The sequence below is a fragment of the Halictus rubicundus genome, chromosome 11 (assembly GCF_050948215.1).
Source record: "Halictus rubicundus isolate RS-2024b chromosome 11, iyHalRubi1_principal, whole genome shotgun sequence".
Classification (NCBI taxonomy): Eukaryota; Metazoa; Arthropoda; class Insecta; order Hymenoptera; family Halictidae; genus Halictus; species Halictus rubicundus.
Window position 1 is genome coordinate 16,098,807 of NC_135159.1, and position 17,394 is coordinate 16,116,200.

Below are 17,394 nucleotides of genomic sequence, written 5' to 3' on the forward strand. Positions count from 1 at the left end.
ACGCCCTGTAATGTAGCCAAGGAGAATAATAATTTCAAAATTTGTCGAGTGGCATAACAGTGTACGTATATATAAGGAGCAAATATGGACGTTGAAGACTCATTAGTAAAACGACTTTGAAAGTTGTCGCGTTAAAGTAATTGTATATATTCAAATTGTACGCGTCCCACGATTCGCGCGTGTATCTTTTTCGAACTGTTTCGACCGATTAATAACAGAATAATGCGGATAGTTGTTTATCAAGTTTTCGTTATTGGGCTGATAAACATTGCTGCCTTTACGAGTAATGGGTAAGTGAAAGGATATCCGCGCATTCTGTTCGCATAAATTCGCAAACAGTACGAGAAACACATTGGTAGATAGATCGTATCGTATCGTATCGGTAGATATATATATCGTGTATTGTTTCGTACCGAAACTCGATCGTGAGTTTTCTCTTTTATTTCGTTATACATGTATAATATTTTGATCGAAAATGTCGTTCTTTGTTTGATTCGCAGCAAAGCGCTTCACATAGGAGGAGACAAAATAATTATCGATCCGCTGGTAGGTCGATTCGACCATAGCGAGGGTCCTCACTGGGACCACCGTACTCAGAAACTCTATTTCGTTGACATAGATGAACAGAATCTTTGCAGATGCGATCCCATCACAAGAGATCTAACTTGTACTTATATAGGTAACTCGATGATTCTTCAAATTGTTCAATTGTAGCGCATACCGTATATGCGTGTACATGTACATATACATACATATATGTAGGTATTATATTTAACTGCGAATACGAATCGAACACAATGTTGTATGATAGAAAACGGGCCTGTCGGAGTCGCGGTTCCTGTTCGAGGAGAACTAAACAAATTTGTGGTTGGAACTGGCCAAGATTTCGTTCTGATTTCATGGAACAGCCATATAAATGTTACACGATCGATCCCCGAAACACTGGCCGTCGTCGACACCGATCGAAATGGCACCAGATGGAACGACGGAAAGGTGGATTCTTTGGGAAGATTTTGGGGCGGTAGGTGACACATATCTTTATGTTTACGTTTACATGCACATTCGCTTTCCTGCTACCCGTTTCCTGTTATCCGGCAAAATTCTTCAACGGATCGTAGCATATCGTCGTCCCAAGAAATTGACATGAGCTATCGAAATTGTTCAGCCAAAATCGAATAAAAAAAGTATCGAAAGTATATATCGGAACATCAGCAAATAACGAGGAGCAAACACGGGGAAGATTAAGTTCGGGTTCAATGTACCGATGTTATTGTACCGATGTTATTGTACCTACATAGTTATTGTTAGTAGCGAGCAGATAACAGGAATGTTGGAACACATTGTATAGACGTGCGGAACGTGCACCGGATCCAAATGTAAAAAAATATCCATCGTTTCCAGGTACAATCGGACCCGAAGTGAACGCCGTTGTCGTACCTGATCAAGCAACTTTCTATCGCATCGGCTCCGACTTGAAACCGAAGAAGATACTGTCCCCTGTTACGAACAGTAACGGATTAGCCTGGAATCTTCAAGATGACAAGTTTTACTATATAGATACCCCCACGCGAAAAATAGCCGTATTCGATTTTGAGCCTATCGACGGCACTATAAGTAGGACATTCAATACAATTAACGTTAACATATTTCTGCTCGACAAATTAAGGTAGGTGTCTCATCAGAATACACGATAATCGTTAACCGATTTTCTAATAGGTAACAAACGAATCGCGTTCGATCTTGAGAAGCACAATATTTCGGGATTACCCGATGGTATGACCATAGACAGAAACGGAAATCTTTGGATAGCTTTGTATGGCGGGGGCGGCGTAAGTATCGATCACATCTACTGTATTTATGTATATATACATATACAACGTTTACGCATTAACAAAACCAAACTGTACAATGTTTATTGAATAACGAATAACAAATAACAAACATATACAAACAGGTGCTTCACGTTGATCCTCGTACGGATCGAGTGTTGAAATTTTTGAAGCTACCCGTGGATAAGGTAACTAGCTGCGCATTCGGAGGACCTCTTTTGAATATTCTATTTGTCACTACATCCAGCCGTGATTTAAATGCGGAAGAATTGGCGAAACAGCCATATGCAGGTTATGTTTTCGCTGTCCATGGTTTGGGTGTACACGGCCTTCTAGCAAATTCATTTCAACTATAATTCTCTATAGCGATCGAGCGATAAATCGGTCGAATGTGTTCGGATGATGTTTCTAAGGAAATAACCTTGTGTTTCTTAATGTACCCGCAATTACTGAAGTAAAATGCAGAATTTAATAAAGCCATCGCATTTCTTATTTCTTAGACTAGTCCTTCCTGATGCGTATACGCGTATCTATATATACATAATGTATACTCGTTACATAGTATTTATGTACCATTAAAAAAAAGTTTACTTTGATTATTTGTCAAAATAATATATATATGTATACATTGCTGCGAGTTTTTCGATAACCTTTTCATTTAATCTCTGTGACATAAACGGATTACAAGTATACTGAAATAAGTATACTTCCATTGGATTAATGTAATTAAAAGTTACGGATAGGGTATCTATCATTATCTCACAAATATAAGTGTGTTATGTACATGTACATATATGAGAGGGAGAGGGGGAGAGGGAGAGAGAGAGAGAGAGAGAGAGAGGGACACACGAAGGTAATACGTCCACTTTATCATTACAATTCGAACATTTCTGCAAAGCGTCGAAGCGAACACGAGTTTTCGAACAAATTCACTTTTCCGAAACACACCACAAGTAGACACTTCAAGAAAGGTATGCAATGCTACGTATAAATAATATTAATGCATCCGAATGAAGCAACTCCTGTTTTTCAGTATTCATTTAGAAGGAAATTATGAACGTATGTAACAAACTTACATAATACGTGTGTTGCATGTCTGTACTCTTATGTACATAAAATGTAAATATACATGATCATGTTTGTAGATTCTGCTCTTACTAATATGTATATTATGTATTATTACTATTCATTAGAAGGATGTCAGAGTTGACTATCGAACCCTTGGCAGGACCATACATCCTGGGAGAAGGACCTCACTGGGACCAGATTTCTGGAACGCTATATTTCGTCGATATACATGCTAAAAAAATACTGAGATACGACCCTTCGACGTCAAGCGTTAAATCCGCTTACATAGGTACGCACAGATTCGCTGGTATTTTCCATAAGACGCAAGGCATACAGAGATAACTTATGACTTTCAGAAAATGGGACTGTTGGATTTGCCATACCTGTCGACGGTGCTCCTGATAAACTTCTGGCCGGAGTTGGTACAGATTTGATGGTAGTTACATGGGACGGACAGGAAAGTCTTACAAAGTGCGCAATTCAAAGATTGGCCAGTGCGGATAGCGATCCTGCAGAAACCAGGTGGAACGACGCAAAAGCAGATTCCTCTGGAAGATTATGGGGTGGTTAGTAGGAAACTATTTCAACTAAATGCGCATGTAAATGTATTATTGTAAATTCTATCGCTACATAATAAAATAATTTTCTTAGGAACAATGTGTCGCGAAGGAGACGGGCCATTCGCTCCTGACAAAGGATCTTTCTACAGTATAGGTGCTGATCTTGTTCTAAAGAAACAAGTAACGCCTGTAGGTATAAGTAACGGAGTAGCTTGGAGTCTCAACGACGACACACTTTATTACATTGATTCGCTGAGCTATCGGGTAGTGGCATACAATTACAACTCTCGGACAGGAACTATATGTAAATAATTTACAATTTACCTTAGAATATTGAATACACCTTTTCTTGTTCGAAGAAACGAATTTAATAACGTTTAATCGATCTCTCCTCCACACAGCTGATAAAAGAACTGTCTTCGATCTTCGAGAAAACAATATTAACGGACTTCCGGATGGTATGACTATAGATACAAATGGAAATCTTTGGATAGCTGTGTATGGCGGAAGTGGCGTGAGTGATTAGAATTACAATTACAATTACAATTACAATGAGAAATAATTTCTGTTCAAATTCTTTGTCTTCTGAAACAAAAAAATTAACGAATATTTACAGATTCTGAATGTAAAACCGTCAACGGGTGAATTGCTGCGTTACGTCAAGATCCCTAATGCTGAATGCATAACCAGCGTTGCATTCGGAGGTACCGATTTCGAGACATTATACGTAACGTCGTCCCGCGTGGGGCTGAACGACGATCAGTTGAAAAACCAATCGCAAGCTGGTTATCTGTTTGCTGTAAAAGGTCTAGGTGTGCGTGGCTTACCCGCAAATTCGTTCAAGTTGACACCGAAATAAACGTAGACGCGAATCGTATAAATATTTCGTATTTGTACAAATATATATATATATATAAAATACATATTGCTATAGTACTAAATCGCCAGAACAACGAATGATATAATAAATTACAGATATAAAATTTCGTATTTTGTAACAAGTCTTTCAAAGAAATAAATTTCATAACTTCCGAAAAATGATTATTCCACTTTCTTCCCTCACAGAAGCGAACGACATTTGAAACGTTTTTCATGTAATTATGCGTGAATTGTTATTCATTTGTTGTTGTAAAAGATGCTCTTATAAATTAGTCATTAGAAAATGTACAAGTCTCACTAATACCTAATATTACACATGGCTGTATCTTCTTTACTTCTTTACCCTAAATACAAAAGAAAAGTTCATCAGTTGCTAACTGTAAACGGTAGAAAAATAATGCGTTGTGTGAAACACAAGTATTCGTTACCAGGACACTGTTGACATGTGAGCGACGTTTAACTACTCTCTAACGCTACAATATGAAAAATTACATTTTCATTGCTCCTTGTTTCAATGACACATTATTTCCATAATTTAGAATATATTTTGTTGTTGTTGTTGTAGTTACTATTATCATTACTAGACTGCGGATTTTAATGCATTTATGGTGAATTTGTGAAACACCGAAAACCATGAACATTAGCAAAAACGAATAGCATTCTGCTTTTATCCGCTTGTTTACACAAACAAGATATTTTGCAGTCGCCAAAAGAAATGTTTGCCTCATTCGTATTTTTATAAAACGAGCTGAAAGAAAATGCGAATTCGCGCGAAGATCCGCTGTCTAATACCATCATCGTGATTTATTTTCATCTATGATACTCGAAAGGCCTGAACAGCGTGACATTATTAGACACGAAAGCGAGGAGGTTAGCATTCTGTTTCAGCCATCTTGAATCGATATGGACCCGTATATATAGTGGCGAATACGTTCCATGGTATTGTTCGAGTGACTTTATTCTCCTCTTCTCTCTCTCTCTCCCTCTCTCTCCATATTATTGTAGTATGCAAAGTCTCTCAATCGTCCAAAGTTATAATCTCGACGCTGTCGTTGACTGGTTTCTCCACTTTTTTGTTAGCGAGATTACACGACTTTCCTCTAGGCAAATCGTATATAGTTATGCAGTCTACCACGTTAGACGGTCTTAAAGGGTCGGGCAATTTTTGCGGAACCACGCTCACACCGGAGGACAAATTTTTCGAGTAGTCGATCGTCGGTTTGATCTGCGCCTTTTGCTGAGGTATGATCTCCAAGTGGGAGTGCTGTTTCAGCTGTGAAAGCATCGACAGAGCCTCGACGGAGGAGCTAGCCTGAGAAAACGAATTGGGCAGAGGAGCGGATATCTCGACCGTGGTCGGTGTTTTCGTTTTGACCGGGGACTTTTTGTAATTGGAATATTTTGTGGCTGGACCCTTCAGCCCGGTCTGCGGGATGATCGGACTCACGGAGATCCCGCTAAGCTCGGAGGGTATGTAAGGAGGTTGCGTCATGGAGGACGAACCGGCAGGCATGGAGTTCAACAGATCGGAGATTTTGTTAGTCAGCGGAGGCATCGCTTTCGTCTTTCTGACGGGATTGTGCGCGCTGGATTGCGTGTACGACCGCTGAGAGTTCTTCTTCGACAGCAATTTGTGTTGCAGCGACGTCCCCGAGTGAGAGGGAGTGGTCACGTTTATCGCTAACGATTGCTTCATACCTATTGTTGCACCTATCGTCGAATGCGCGACCTGGGGTACAGCGGCTGAACTCGCAGTAGCAGTGCTTTTCAACGGGGAATGCGATAAGGAAGGATTGTGAGCTGGCTGTGGCTCGGTTAAAGACTTTGAGACTCGGATCTGTGGAGCGCTCATCTGCTTCGGTGGGCTGGTTTTAACGTGTTGTTGTTGTTGTGGTTGTTGCTGTTGCTGTTGCTGCTGTTGTTGTTGTTGTTGTTGGACAATCGATGGCTTCAGTAGAGAAACTTGAGTGGTCGGCGGTTGCAAAGGCGTTTGCTTCGATGGTTGCGACATTTGTAGAGTCTTGGGAAGCTGAGCCGTCAACAACGCTTGCGATTCGCTTTGCGAGCTGTTTTGCTTCGACGACGGTTTTGTTTTAGGTGGCACCGCGTTCACTGGCGTTATAGATATGCTGGGTCTGTCCTTCGCGATCGACGTGGTCGTTGTAGCTGCCTGCTGCTGCTGCTGCTGCTGATGCATGGCCGTAGGCCGTACAGCGGTCGTGCTGGACGAGTTGCTCAAACTCAACAACTGCTGCACCGTCAAATTACTCATGTTGCCCAAATTTCCGACGCCGGTGTTGGGCGTGGCGCTGATGTTGGGAGCGACGGTGCTCATTGTCGGTACGCTGTTGATGCTGGATGCACCGGCGATGGTACTGCTCAAACCGCCCGCCAGGTTCGACAGCGAAGAGAGATTGTTCTGATATTGTCTAAAGATATCCTGGTAGCTTCCCATTTGGTTCAAGTAGTTCATGGTTGATAGAGGGTCCATCATGCTACCGCTCAAACCACTGGTTAGAATGGCGGATAGTATGTTCGGATCGACCAATGGATGCATAAAGTAGGGATTGATCAAGGAACGATTTCCCCCCGATGTGCCCATGTAATTCGGAAAGTTTGTTTTCGCGTTGAACTGATTCATGGTGTTGGCGCCCTGTTGCATCGCTTGCAAATACTTGTTCACGTTCGGTGGGCGTCCTCGTGGTCGACCAGTCGACGTCAGACTTTTGTGCGGTTTCCGACTTTGGGACGACTGTGGCGAAGCAGAACTAACTTGAGTCTGCGATGATGCGACAACCTGTTCGTATACCGAAAACATTTGTTTCTATCGTAAATCGGTTGAACGAATGTATTTCGAAAATTCGCTACTCTACAAGAACGAAAGGATTGTCACCAAAGGATTCTCACCGAAAAATTCTGCATTTTTCAACTGGTATAACTTTCTTATTGTAAACAGCTAAGATTCAAGGCAGAGCCGTTTCGTTGTACGAAGAGAGGCTTCACCCGGTTTTTAACAGGGTTGCGCGCGCATGCTTGCGTGTAATTTTTCGATGAAAGTTTAGCGATCCTTTGATCTCGTGGAGTAGTCTATAGTACGATGCTTAGACAATAAATAAAACCTACAGGAGTTGGAGACGCAGCTTGAGGCTGTGCTTGAGCATCGGTAGCAGGTTTGTCGAGATTCAAGAGTAGCTTACTCAAGACCTTGCGGTTATAATTGTACTCGTTGCAAAATTTCGTAGCAATCTCCAAGACGTTTCCCTCCAAATTCTGTGGACGAACAAATTTCCATACAGTTCGGGGCAATGTTGTAGCCAACTGTTAGTTTCTGTTACGCGAAAGGGAATTCGTGTCAACTTACTTTATTACCCACGTACGTTTTGTACGTGTCCACCAGCAAGGCGGAAAGCATTTGGATAGCCTGCTCTTTGGGATGAAAACTTTTCAAAGCTCTTTGATATACCCAGAATGTGTCGAGAAGCACTTGAGTTCTATTGTCTGGATTCTTGTCAGGTACGGGATCGGAAGTGGCCGTTCCCATCAGCTGCACCTTCCTTCGCAGGGATTGTAAGCATAGAGTCAGTGCTTGACGGGACAATTGTTCCCTTTCCGAGTCGCGTAAGTATTTTCTGGGAAAGTAAGACGGTTATGGTCGCAACGCCAGCAAAATATTTCGGAAATGGTTTTCAATCGATAGATAACGTACTTGTCCGATTCCGGTATTTTCCCCAGTTGCACGCACAACTGCATTAACATGCGAGCATCGTTAGTTTCCTTGAGTACCTGCATCAACAGCGTCACACATCGCGACATGTGGAATGCGAAACTTCCCGGTCTATCCACCTCCCGGTTAGGTATATGCCATACGCCCTGGGAAGATAAGACAATTATTTCGACGAAGATAAGAAACACGATCGTACACTGCCGAGCAAACAACGGTAATAGTACGACTACTGTTAGTAGTCGAACAGTTCCAGACAATTTCAAAGAAGAACCGTCCGGCAATCAGGCGCTTCTTCTTGTAAAATTCCTATCGCGTGGTTGCACAGTGGTGTTGTACGTATACAGCAGTGGTCGTACCATACGATAAACGTTGTTTCTCAGGCTGCAGAATTTCATAGATTTACATACGTGTACATATTCCGACCTACATACGTAGTACTACGATCGAGAATTCCATTGATAAGCTTTTCAACTACTCGAAACTTCTGTAGCTACGAAACAAACTTACGTTCGTAACTAACTTACCATTACTTACTGGTTACACGATCTAGGTACGCTTTAACGTTGGAAAGATGAAGAAAACAGTCTCGGTGAATAGTATCGCTACGATATTTGTTTGGCTGGCATGGTGCGGTATCAGGTAAAAATTATACGGTTTTCTCGTGTTCGCCTATCATAAAGAGTAGTTGGAACTTTTTTCACGCAGTATATACTTGATGGTAAAAAAGTATAGTGACGTTGGTTTTCAAAATTTCGCAAGGTCTGCCGACGCTTCGGAGAAAGCGATAATAGACACGGACGCTGGAGCCGATGACGCTGCTGCCATACTTTTGACTCTTAAATCCGAGAGATTCCAAGTGTTGGCGATCACTTGCACATATGGGAACACGTATTTGGATAATGTGGTGAACAATGTACTTAAAACATTGACGATTGCAAACAGAGACGACGTAAGGCTATACCAAATGTTTTCTTGCAAGAAATAGCAGTGTAACTGCGACTCGTTCGAAGCTCAAGGTTGAACGAATTTCTGCAATTTCTGCAGATCCCGGTGTATAAAGGAGCGCAGAGGGCATTCATCAAAGAGTACACACCCACCGAATACTTTGGCACGGACGGCTTCGGGGATTTCCACTTTTCCGAGGAAATTACCGGTCGCGTTGACGAAACGAAACCCGCGGCTCTGGCGCTTGTCAACTTAGCAAAGGCGCATCCAGGTTGAAACCCGATCTCGGCTAATCGGTTAATCGGTTAATCGATTTCGTTCTGTGATATCCGATCAATTTTTCCAGGAGAGATCACTCTTTTATGCATCGGCCCGTTAACGAACGTCGCCACAGCGATGGCATTGGATCCGTTGTTCGCCACCTACTTGAAAAAGCTTGTTATACTAGGCTCCAGTGTTTCTGGAGTCGGTAACGTTTCACCGAATGTAGAGTTCAATTTCTACCAAGATCCAGAGAGCAATTCGATCGTATTGAATCGCAGTAATGTCACGAGCATTCTATTTCCATGGGAAACAGCTAAGAGCAGCGGTGTATCTATGGTAATGGGAAAACCGAAGGAAACCGATACAGTCGTATTTGCTTATTCCAATGGTATTATATATCTCTTCTTAAAACAGGACTGGCGTAAGAACGTGCTTGGAAAGCTAAACTCGACCATCATGAATTTTCTGAACAAAGCAGAACGAGTGAGTCTGGCGCATTCTACCGAGTGGGTTTCGTCGGATGCGATGGCTGCAGCAGCTACGATATGGCCAACAATGATAGAGACATCCATAGTGAGCAACGTCAATCCTGTGACCGATGGAACAGCTAGGGGTTCTGTACTCGTTGATTACGAGCATTCGACTGGCAAGCCAAACAATGCAGAGATCGTACGAAACTTCAACGCGACGGCTTTTCAAGACACCTTGCTGAAACTCTTCTCCTAAATCGCTCTATTAATTTTGTCTCGACCCGCCCCTCCCCTAGCTCCCCTCCCTCCCGCCGCTCGTAAAAAACAAAAAAGAAAACGAAGCAAAAGAAAAGAAGGAAGAAAACACGAAGTAAACGCGAAAATACATATAATGCGTACTTACACTGAAGAAATTGGTGCTCTTTCTGTCCGCGAACAGTCCTTGGAAACTCTCGCCGCGATAAAACTGGCAGCTGTAGGTGTCCAACAAGAGATTCCGGCACTTTGTGATGTCCCTGGCAATCTTGTTGTTGAAGAAGAAATGCGACAGTCTGTAGAACGACTTGTAGTGTTCGGAGAATCTCAAAACGCACTGTTCTAGCCCGGCTAGACAGTATGCTATCAGAGTCGCGACTTCCTCGTCCCTCATGTATTCTTCCTTTCGCGTGAAATCCGAATCCTTTTTCTTCTTCTTCTCGTCGGCGTCGCTTTCGGCCGGAGACTCGGTGTCGGTGTCGCTGGAGCTGTCGCTGTCGGAGCTGTCGTCGCTACTGCTGGATTCGTCGCTGCTACTCGAACTGGAGTTGTTCGTTTCCGTGGTCGTTGTAGTCGTTTGAGTCGTCGTGGTGCTTTCTTGGGATCCTCTTCTGCTCAAGGTCGCCTCTTCCTTGTTGGCCACTCTCTTCTTGTCCCCTGATTTATCTTTCGGTTCTTTGTTCGTCGCGTGCAAGTCGTCGTTCTGCAACCACTTCCCATCGAATTTCCGCGTATCTTCGTCCTCCGGAGTTGACTGCCTTGTCTCCTGACTGATCTCCATCGCCTGTTTCATCAGCGCATCCATCAAATCTTGAACGTTTTCCGATTTCCCCTCGCCCTCGAATACGTTACTCATCTTGAGCGCGCTCGAAACAGCCTTTTTGCTTTCGATGTTCTTCGTTTTCACTTTCTTCTTTAGCTGCTGCTGTTGCTGCTGCTGCAGCAGTTGTTGTTGTTGTTGTTGTTGTTGTTGTTGTTGCTGCTGCTGCTGCTGCTGCTGCTGCTTGGACTCGTTGCTCTCGTCGCTGGACAACATCATAACGTCGTCCCGTTTCTCTTTTTGCGAAACCATGTCGCAAACCCTGGAGATCACGTCGTCTATCAGAGCGACGACATCCTGCATAAGCTGCAAATGCGACACGTTGCCCAGCTTCATTTTCTTCGCATTGTCCTGCGGCCAATCTGTCGGAGACCTCTTACGCGTTTCCGGTTTCTCGTTCGAGGCACGCTGGCTATTAGCGTTGAAGCTTTTGTTCGTTCTGTCGACTATCTCGATCTCCTCGATGCTGTTCGATCGCTGAGAAACGGTGACGACATTTCTGTCTCCTTCGGCAGCGAATTCCACTTCTCTACCGATACTCTTCGCGTCGGTTGTCGCCAACAGTCCATCCTCTTTGTTCTTCTCGTTTAGCTTCGAGCTGTATTTCATGAACGGTCCTTCGGCACATTTTTCTAGATGAAACTGCAACAATTGCCCCAATGATTTTTTCAATGGTTTACCCTCGTGCTGCTCCAGATACTTTAATATGCTCGCGTGAATCCGATAGTGAACTTCCAACGCTTCGACCGAGAGATGCTGCGGGTACTTGTGGCTTATTCTGCGTGGATATTGCGCGTTGTTGTGGTATAACAGGTCGCTAGCCTGCAATCGAATGGAAATCGGTTATCGGTCATCGGTAGGTTTCGTCTAACTCAACGTCTTACCTACCGGAAACCTAACTGAATTGTGATTGTGATTCGAAAGGAAGCTGAATTCTTCTCGCGTAGTATTCTAAAGATATTTAATAAAAATTCACCTTCGCGTAGTGTTCTAAAAATACAGGAGGCTCCTGATTTTTCTTCTCCGCAATCTTTCCAAGCATATACTGGTAAAGCCACCTCTCGTCGTGGAGTATCGGCCCGTCCTTGCTCCCAATGAACAAACGAGCACAGGCTTGAAAACACTGATTCGCTATTTCCAGCATTTCTTCTTTCCTCGTTTCCAGAATCTCAAACCGTTCCATGCTCAACGTATCCGTTTCCTGTTTCAACAGTCGCGAGCAGAACGAGTGAACAACGTAAGCAAAGTTTCCATACTCTGTCCATATGATATGATTGCAAGAGTCTAGTTCGACGGCGTGTCTGTAACTGGATTGCGTTAGTTTCGCCTTCGCTAAAAGTTTATCCTCGTTTCTGAAATCCGAGAAAATTACATAAAATCAGACATATAATCGTGTCGAGCAACCGGAGCCGCGCTCAACGATCGGATCAACGATCAGATAGACAACCCGATCAACGCGAGATCAACGTGTTACTCACATGGGCTTGTATTTGTTCAACCAAGTGTCTATCACGGTACCCGATGACATCGCCACGCCTGTCCAAGAGCTCAATCGAGTCGGATGAAAGCACAGATCTAGTAAATAGTATCGTATCGCTACGCTCCATTTGCAGTTTTTGAAGTAGAAATCAGCCAACAAATAGTAGATGGTAGACATGGAATGTGGCAAAGGTTTCTTAATCGTTGGCATGGTGTCTCGCTCGCCCATCGTATAAGCCATCATCTCGTCGATCACTTGGTTCGGATCGCTTTCCGAAGGTATCAGCTTGATTATGCGTTTGAACAGATCTTCCGTGTCCGCGCTGATCGTCAAAGACCTCGGCGAACAGTACTCCGGTATTTGTTTCGGCTTGTAAAAGTCGAAGAGCAATTGCGCTCCCTCCCACGTGACCTTCATTTGAGGCACTCCGTGTTCCTCCACGTGTTTCGGTCGCCCCTTGTTCACTTTGTTGTAATGACCGTACAGACAGTAGAATATTTGTTCGAGATATTTCGAGAGTTTGCTCTTAATACCGGAGAATTGCGGTGTTTCCAGTTTTGGGATGACCAAGTTCAACGTGAAGAACAACAATTTCGCCTCGTTGTAACAACACCAGGAATGCCTGCCCATAAACTCATGGGCGATGAATAGAATCATGATGGAGGCCGGGACACCGTCATCCTCGTCGTCCGACTCCGAGTAGTTGTTCGAATTCTGTTGTTTGTTCTTGTACGCCGACTCGACTTTCGCTCTTTCCTTGTCCTCTTTGTATTGTAAAATATAATGCAACAGGATCCAGGGCAGAACAGTTTCCAGAGGCATCTCTACCGTGGTCTCCGACACGTCCAATTGATTGCATACAATGTGCACCAAGTTTTGTACCAGCCTGGAAAGACGAACTTCCGGCAGGTATTTCAGAACGAACGTGCTCACTTCGATCGTGCATGCCTCCAATTTCTCCAGCGCCATTAAAACCGAACCCGTCCACTTTTTCTGCTCGACTTCGTCGGGCGAATTTAAATAATTCTGCCACGCTTCGTTCAGACAAGCCTCTGCCCACACGTAGCACTCCTCGTATTGCTCAAGATTCCACAAGCTGTCCAACAACATGGACAACTGTTGCACTCTATCCACTATGTTGTCGCTGACGGACAACAATTTGCTTCCTTGTTTCGCGAATTTAAACGTATCTTGTAACACATAGGCCAACTCGGCGTATTTCTTCTCGTCGTGCAAGTTTTGTATTTCGCCCAGTTTCTGTCCCCTGCGAACATCGAACTTCGAATAACCAGTCTTTGCGTCTTTACGTCTCTGCAAGTTCTACTTTTTCATCGGAATTTATAGAAAGGTATACTCGTACAGGTGTACCTACCTCTGAATAGACTTCAATTTCTTCTCCACAATTTTAATACTGATCTGCGAATTGTATTTACAGTTCGGCAATTTCAGGTAAACATTTTGATTTCGTTTTTCCAGTTCTTGCAAGTGGCACAATAACTAAAACAATATCGTCAAGTTGAACATATTCTAGTAATATTCTCGTTCAGGTAGAAATCGTAGTCGCTCACCAATTCCAACGTTTCGATCACTATATCCGTATCCCCTTGGCACAAAAAAATATTGGCTTTAAGCCACAGAACCCTCACTAGTATGAAAATATTTTCTTCGTTTATAATATCCTTTCGCACGCTTGTAAATATTATATGACCCAACTCTTCGGATGGCATTCCTGTCCCAAGTTTATCTAATCTAAAACGAAATATTCTTTGTTACAGCCTTTTTTCTCTTCTTCTCTCGCGACTTTTTCGCGTAGCCAGAAAAAGAGAATGAAAAGAACCCATACGTTGAAGAGGGTACGATATCCGGTTTATTACTCAACCACGTATCGGTGTGAAGTTCACCAAATAATAATGTCATTTCAGCATCCAATTTTAAAACATTGTTGTTCTCGTGTTCTTCGAATGGCGATGGATGTGAAATGTGATCTCTGCGAAAAGGAAAAAACGTTTCTTTCACAGGCTGAGATCGAAGAAAGAAATTCCCATGGTTTCTCTTACCTCATGAACGTGTACGCTTGTAAATAAACTTCGGACATTCCCTTTGGCCATTCTTGATCCCATTTGGCGCATAAAAATTCAGTATATCTTGCTATGATTATCATTAGATTGCTTTTGCCACTGTGCTCGGCAATAAACATATTTACATCAGCTATTTCATACTCTGTACCAAAATAATTCTGCTGTCGGCTGTACAACAAAAAAAAAAAACAAACAAAAAAAGAACATTCCTTGTCGGAAAACTATATGCGTACGACAGAACGTTCCAATAAATAAATAATTACCTTCTATCGGGACTTGGCGATTTTGAACTTTCAGAGCTTTTAACGGTCTCCGTAGCGTTGTTACTATTATTTTCTTGGTTGGTGAACAATTGATACAAATCCATTGTGTCCATCGAGTCGTCCATATTTTTCGAAGGATCATCTTTAGTTAATTTTACCGAATCTGGTCTAAAACAACGAAAATCACACATTGTTTCTGTCTTACTTTATAAACCGAAAAATATTCTAGACACGTACAGTAAAGTGCTAGGGAATATTCTTCGAAGAGTCTCCTCTAGCTGAACGTCATCCCTCTCAGCTTCTCTTCTATTCGAACTTCTCACTCTGGCCGATCGCCTCATGCTATTGCAACTCCAAGCCCACTGTTGCAAAAAGCAGAGAGCACTCCTACGTCGTTTCTTAACTTTTTGCACTTCTTCTTTTCCTTCATTCTTTTCATTGGACTTTACCTCTGTCTTGGATTGTATTTCATCGGTTTTCTTCGGGTCTTTCTCGTATGGTTTCTCGCTGGATTTGCTGCTGTCTTTATCGCTAACTTTGTCATTCTGTATTTCATTTCCACCATTATTGTAGACATCGTCTATGACTTTCTCTGCATGTAATTTTTCTACAGTCTCATACGTTTCAAAATGATTTTGCTCCTCTAGTTCGGTCTTCGCATGGCTCTGTTCCAAACTACCTTGATCTATGTCCAACATTCTCAGAGGATCATCGTCATCTATAATTTGTATGTCGCTGGAATTTGATTTTTTATCATCTTCTGTCTCAGCTTGCATCACCGTATCGTTGTTATTACAGGCGCGACCGCCATCAATCGATTCGAATGGAAAGTCCATTTCATCGGTATCCATTTTAATTAATTTCTGGTCATCGTCATCGTCATCGTCACCGTTACCGTTGTCGTTATCGTTGTCGTTGTCGTTATCGTTATCCTTTTCGTTTTTCGTAATCGTATTCGAAAGTAGAGTTTCATCTGTATTCGCGCTATTGTTTCCTACGGTATCAATTTCGATATTTGATTTAGAAGACGTCTCGTCTGGATTAAGAACCTTCAGGTTAATTCTACTAACAAAACTCAAGTTGCTTTCCATAACGTATCTATGCATATCTAATAAACTTTCTCCTAACTCTAACCAGGTATAATTTTTTACAGGTTTTCTGAGGATTAAACCCGGCAGAGGTTTTGGGGTAAATTCTATCTTACATACTTCTGCCCACCTTTCGGCGACATTCTTTGCTTCTGCCAACAATTTGTCTCCCACCATACGATCGTACTCTGTGTACAATGGTGGATCTAGATGCCAGTCGCTATTATATAGTTTATAACATTCTTTAAGGCATGGAATGTCTTTAAATATTCTATCACGGAATGCCAAACCTTTCACATAGTTAGAATCCCGCTCTAATGCCATAGAAATGTACAAAAGACAGTTCATATAATCAGGAACAGCGTACAAGGCAGTTATCATATTATCTAAACACGGCCAATGATTGGAATTACACTTCAAGCCTTGTTTAAACGAGGAACAAGCTAATTCTAAGTTAGACGTCTTCATAGCTAACGTGCCTATCCTGTGCCATAAAGTTACATCGGTATCATCCAAATTTGCTGCTTCCCAATAATTTTCTATAGCTTTGTCGTAATTGCCAGATGCTGCCTGTATGGCGGCGATATTCTTAAAACAAGAATATTTCAACGACAACATTGGCCTGGATCTTCCATCCGGTACCTCGGGTTTCTCTACTTCATCCAATAGTTCAGTTTCTAATAGATCTTTAAAAATATTCAGAGCGTCTTCTTGTTTATTTTCTTTTAGTAACACCAAGGCTTTATTATATTCCGTCAGAGCTATTTGTTCCTACAACAGATGTTTAGAAAATAATGAGTTTTCCACAGTTCTATCGATACGATTTGATCGATTTATATATATATATACACACATAAGTATTTATACTAATAGACAAAATACATAATAACGAGTGTCCTTGTCGATGGAAAAGTTTACACCTGCGAAACTTTCTTTCCTTTTGTTTCGGCGATCATTCATGCTGTCTATTTGTTATGCAAAGTGATCGAATTTTTCGAACCGATGACAACTTTGTAGGTTATAGTTTTTCAAAGGTAAAAAATTAACAAATTCGATACGTACTTGAGCTTCCTTCGTGATTGTCGGTACATCCTCTTCTTCGCTTTCTTCGCTGGATTCCTCGTTTAACGCCGATATTTTGATCATCTTGAACAGTTTCTTCGGAATATGTATGTATGTACTTCTATTTAAAAGATCAACAATTCAACCGGTTTTTTTCAGCGACGCCATATTACCGATCACTGACATGCTCACTGCAGGCTGCTGTAGGCTGCGCACAAACCAGCACAAACTGATGTTGAATACAAGTATAGTACATCTATCGTTCGTCCACAAGAAGATACCCCTACTTTGCGTTAGGGAAGTATGTATTTAGCAATTGTGCCCGAATCACTTGACGAAGAAAACGAACGAACGTATCGACTAGATAGTCTTACCTGGTCTTACCCTATCTGGTCCTATCCTATCGCAACGACTAGAGCGGAAAGGGATAGGATAGAGTTGCCAGCGTAGGGTCTTTATGCTCCCCTCCACTAATCAAGTTCCCCTTTCGCGACTCTCTACACGAGAGAGAAGAATGTCACGCGTCACGCATCCACACGCATCCCATCAATCCCATCGTGCAGAGAGTTGTCGCTAGTGTTGCTAGAGGCGAATCGAGCCACATTTGTC

General features: G+C 42.4%; 3 protein-coding genes across 3 annotated transcripts; 2 read left to right on the plus strand and 1 right to left on the minus strand.

Moving 5' to 3' along the window:
- Positions 1 to 67: 67 nt before the first annotated feature.
- LOC143359184 (uncharacterized) lies at positions 68 to 4,495 on the plus strand. Its single transcript, XM_076796932.1, has 12 exons — positions 68 to 290; positions 501 to 679; positions 812 to 1,021; positions 1,402 to 1,614; positions 1,717 to 1,829; positions 1,955 to 2,181; positions 2,330 to 2,347; positions 3,023 to 3,186; positions 3,254 to 3,463; positions 3,549 to 3,761; positions 3,859 to 3,971; positions 4,074 to 4,495. The coding sequence occupies exons 1-12, from the start codon at positions 223 to 225 to the stop codon at positions 4,314 to 4,316; spliced, it is 1,971 nt and encodes a 656-aa protein (XP_076653047.1). The 5' UTR covers positions 68 to 222; the 3' UTR covers positions 4,317 to 4,495.
- On the minus strand, positions 4,358 to 17,177 carry LOC143359309 (calcineurin-binding protein cabin-1). Its single transcript, XM_076797191.1, has 14 exons — positions 16,786 to 17,177; positions 14,873 to 16,494; positions 14,636 to 14,803; positions 14,352 to 14,540; positions 14,138 to 14,281; positions 13,863 to 14,043; positions 13,667 to 13,791; positions 12,293 to 13,558; positions 11,791 to 12,166; positions 10,143 to 11,636; positions 8,043 to 8,206; positions 7,698 to 7,965; positions 7,460 to 7,606; positions 4,358 to 7,133 (listed from the first exon to the last, which is right to left on the minus strand). The coding sequence occupies exons 1-14, from the start codon at positions 16,867 to 16,869 to the stop codon at positions 5,355 to 5,357; spliced, it is 8,007 nt and encodes a 2,668-aa protein (XP_076653306.1). The 5' UTR covers positions 16,870 to 17,177; the 3' UTR covers positions 4,358 to 5,354.
- LOC143359317 (nucleoside hydrolase) lies at positions 8,317 to 10,115 on the plus strand. The gene is made up of 6 exons (XM_076797204.1): positions 8,317 to 8,392; positions 8,611 to 8,699; positions 8,820 to 9,009; positions 9,105 to 9,276; positions 9,352 to 9,605; positions 9,684 to 10,115. Exons 2-6 carry the CDS (start codon positions 8,632 to 8,634, stop codon positions 9,993 to 9,995), a joined length of 996 nt encoding a protein of 331 aa, XP_076653319.1. The 5' UTR covers positions 8,317 to 8,392; positions 8,611 to 8,631; the 3' UTR covers positions 9,996 to 10,115.
- Positions 17,178 to 17,394: the final 217 nt, after the last annotated feature.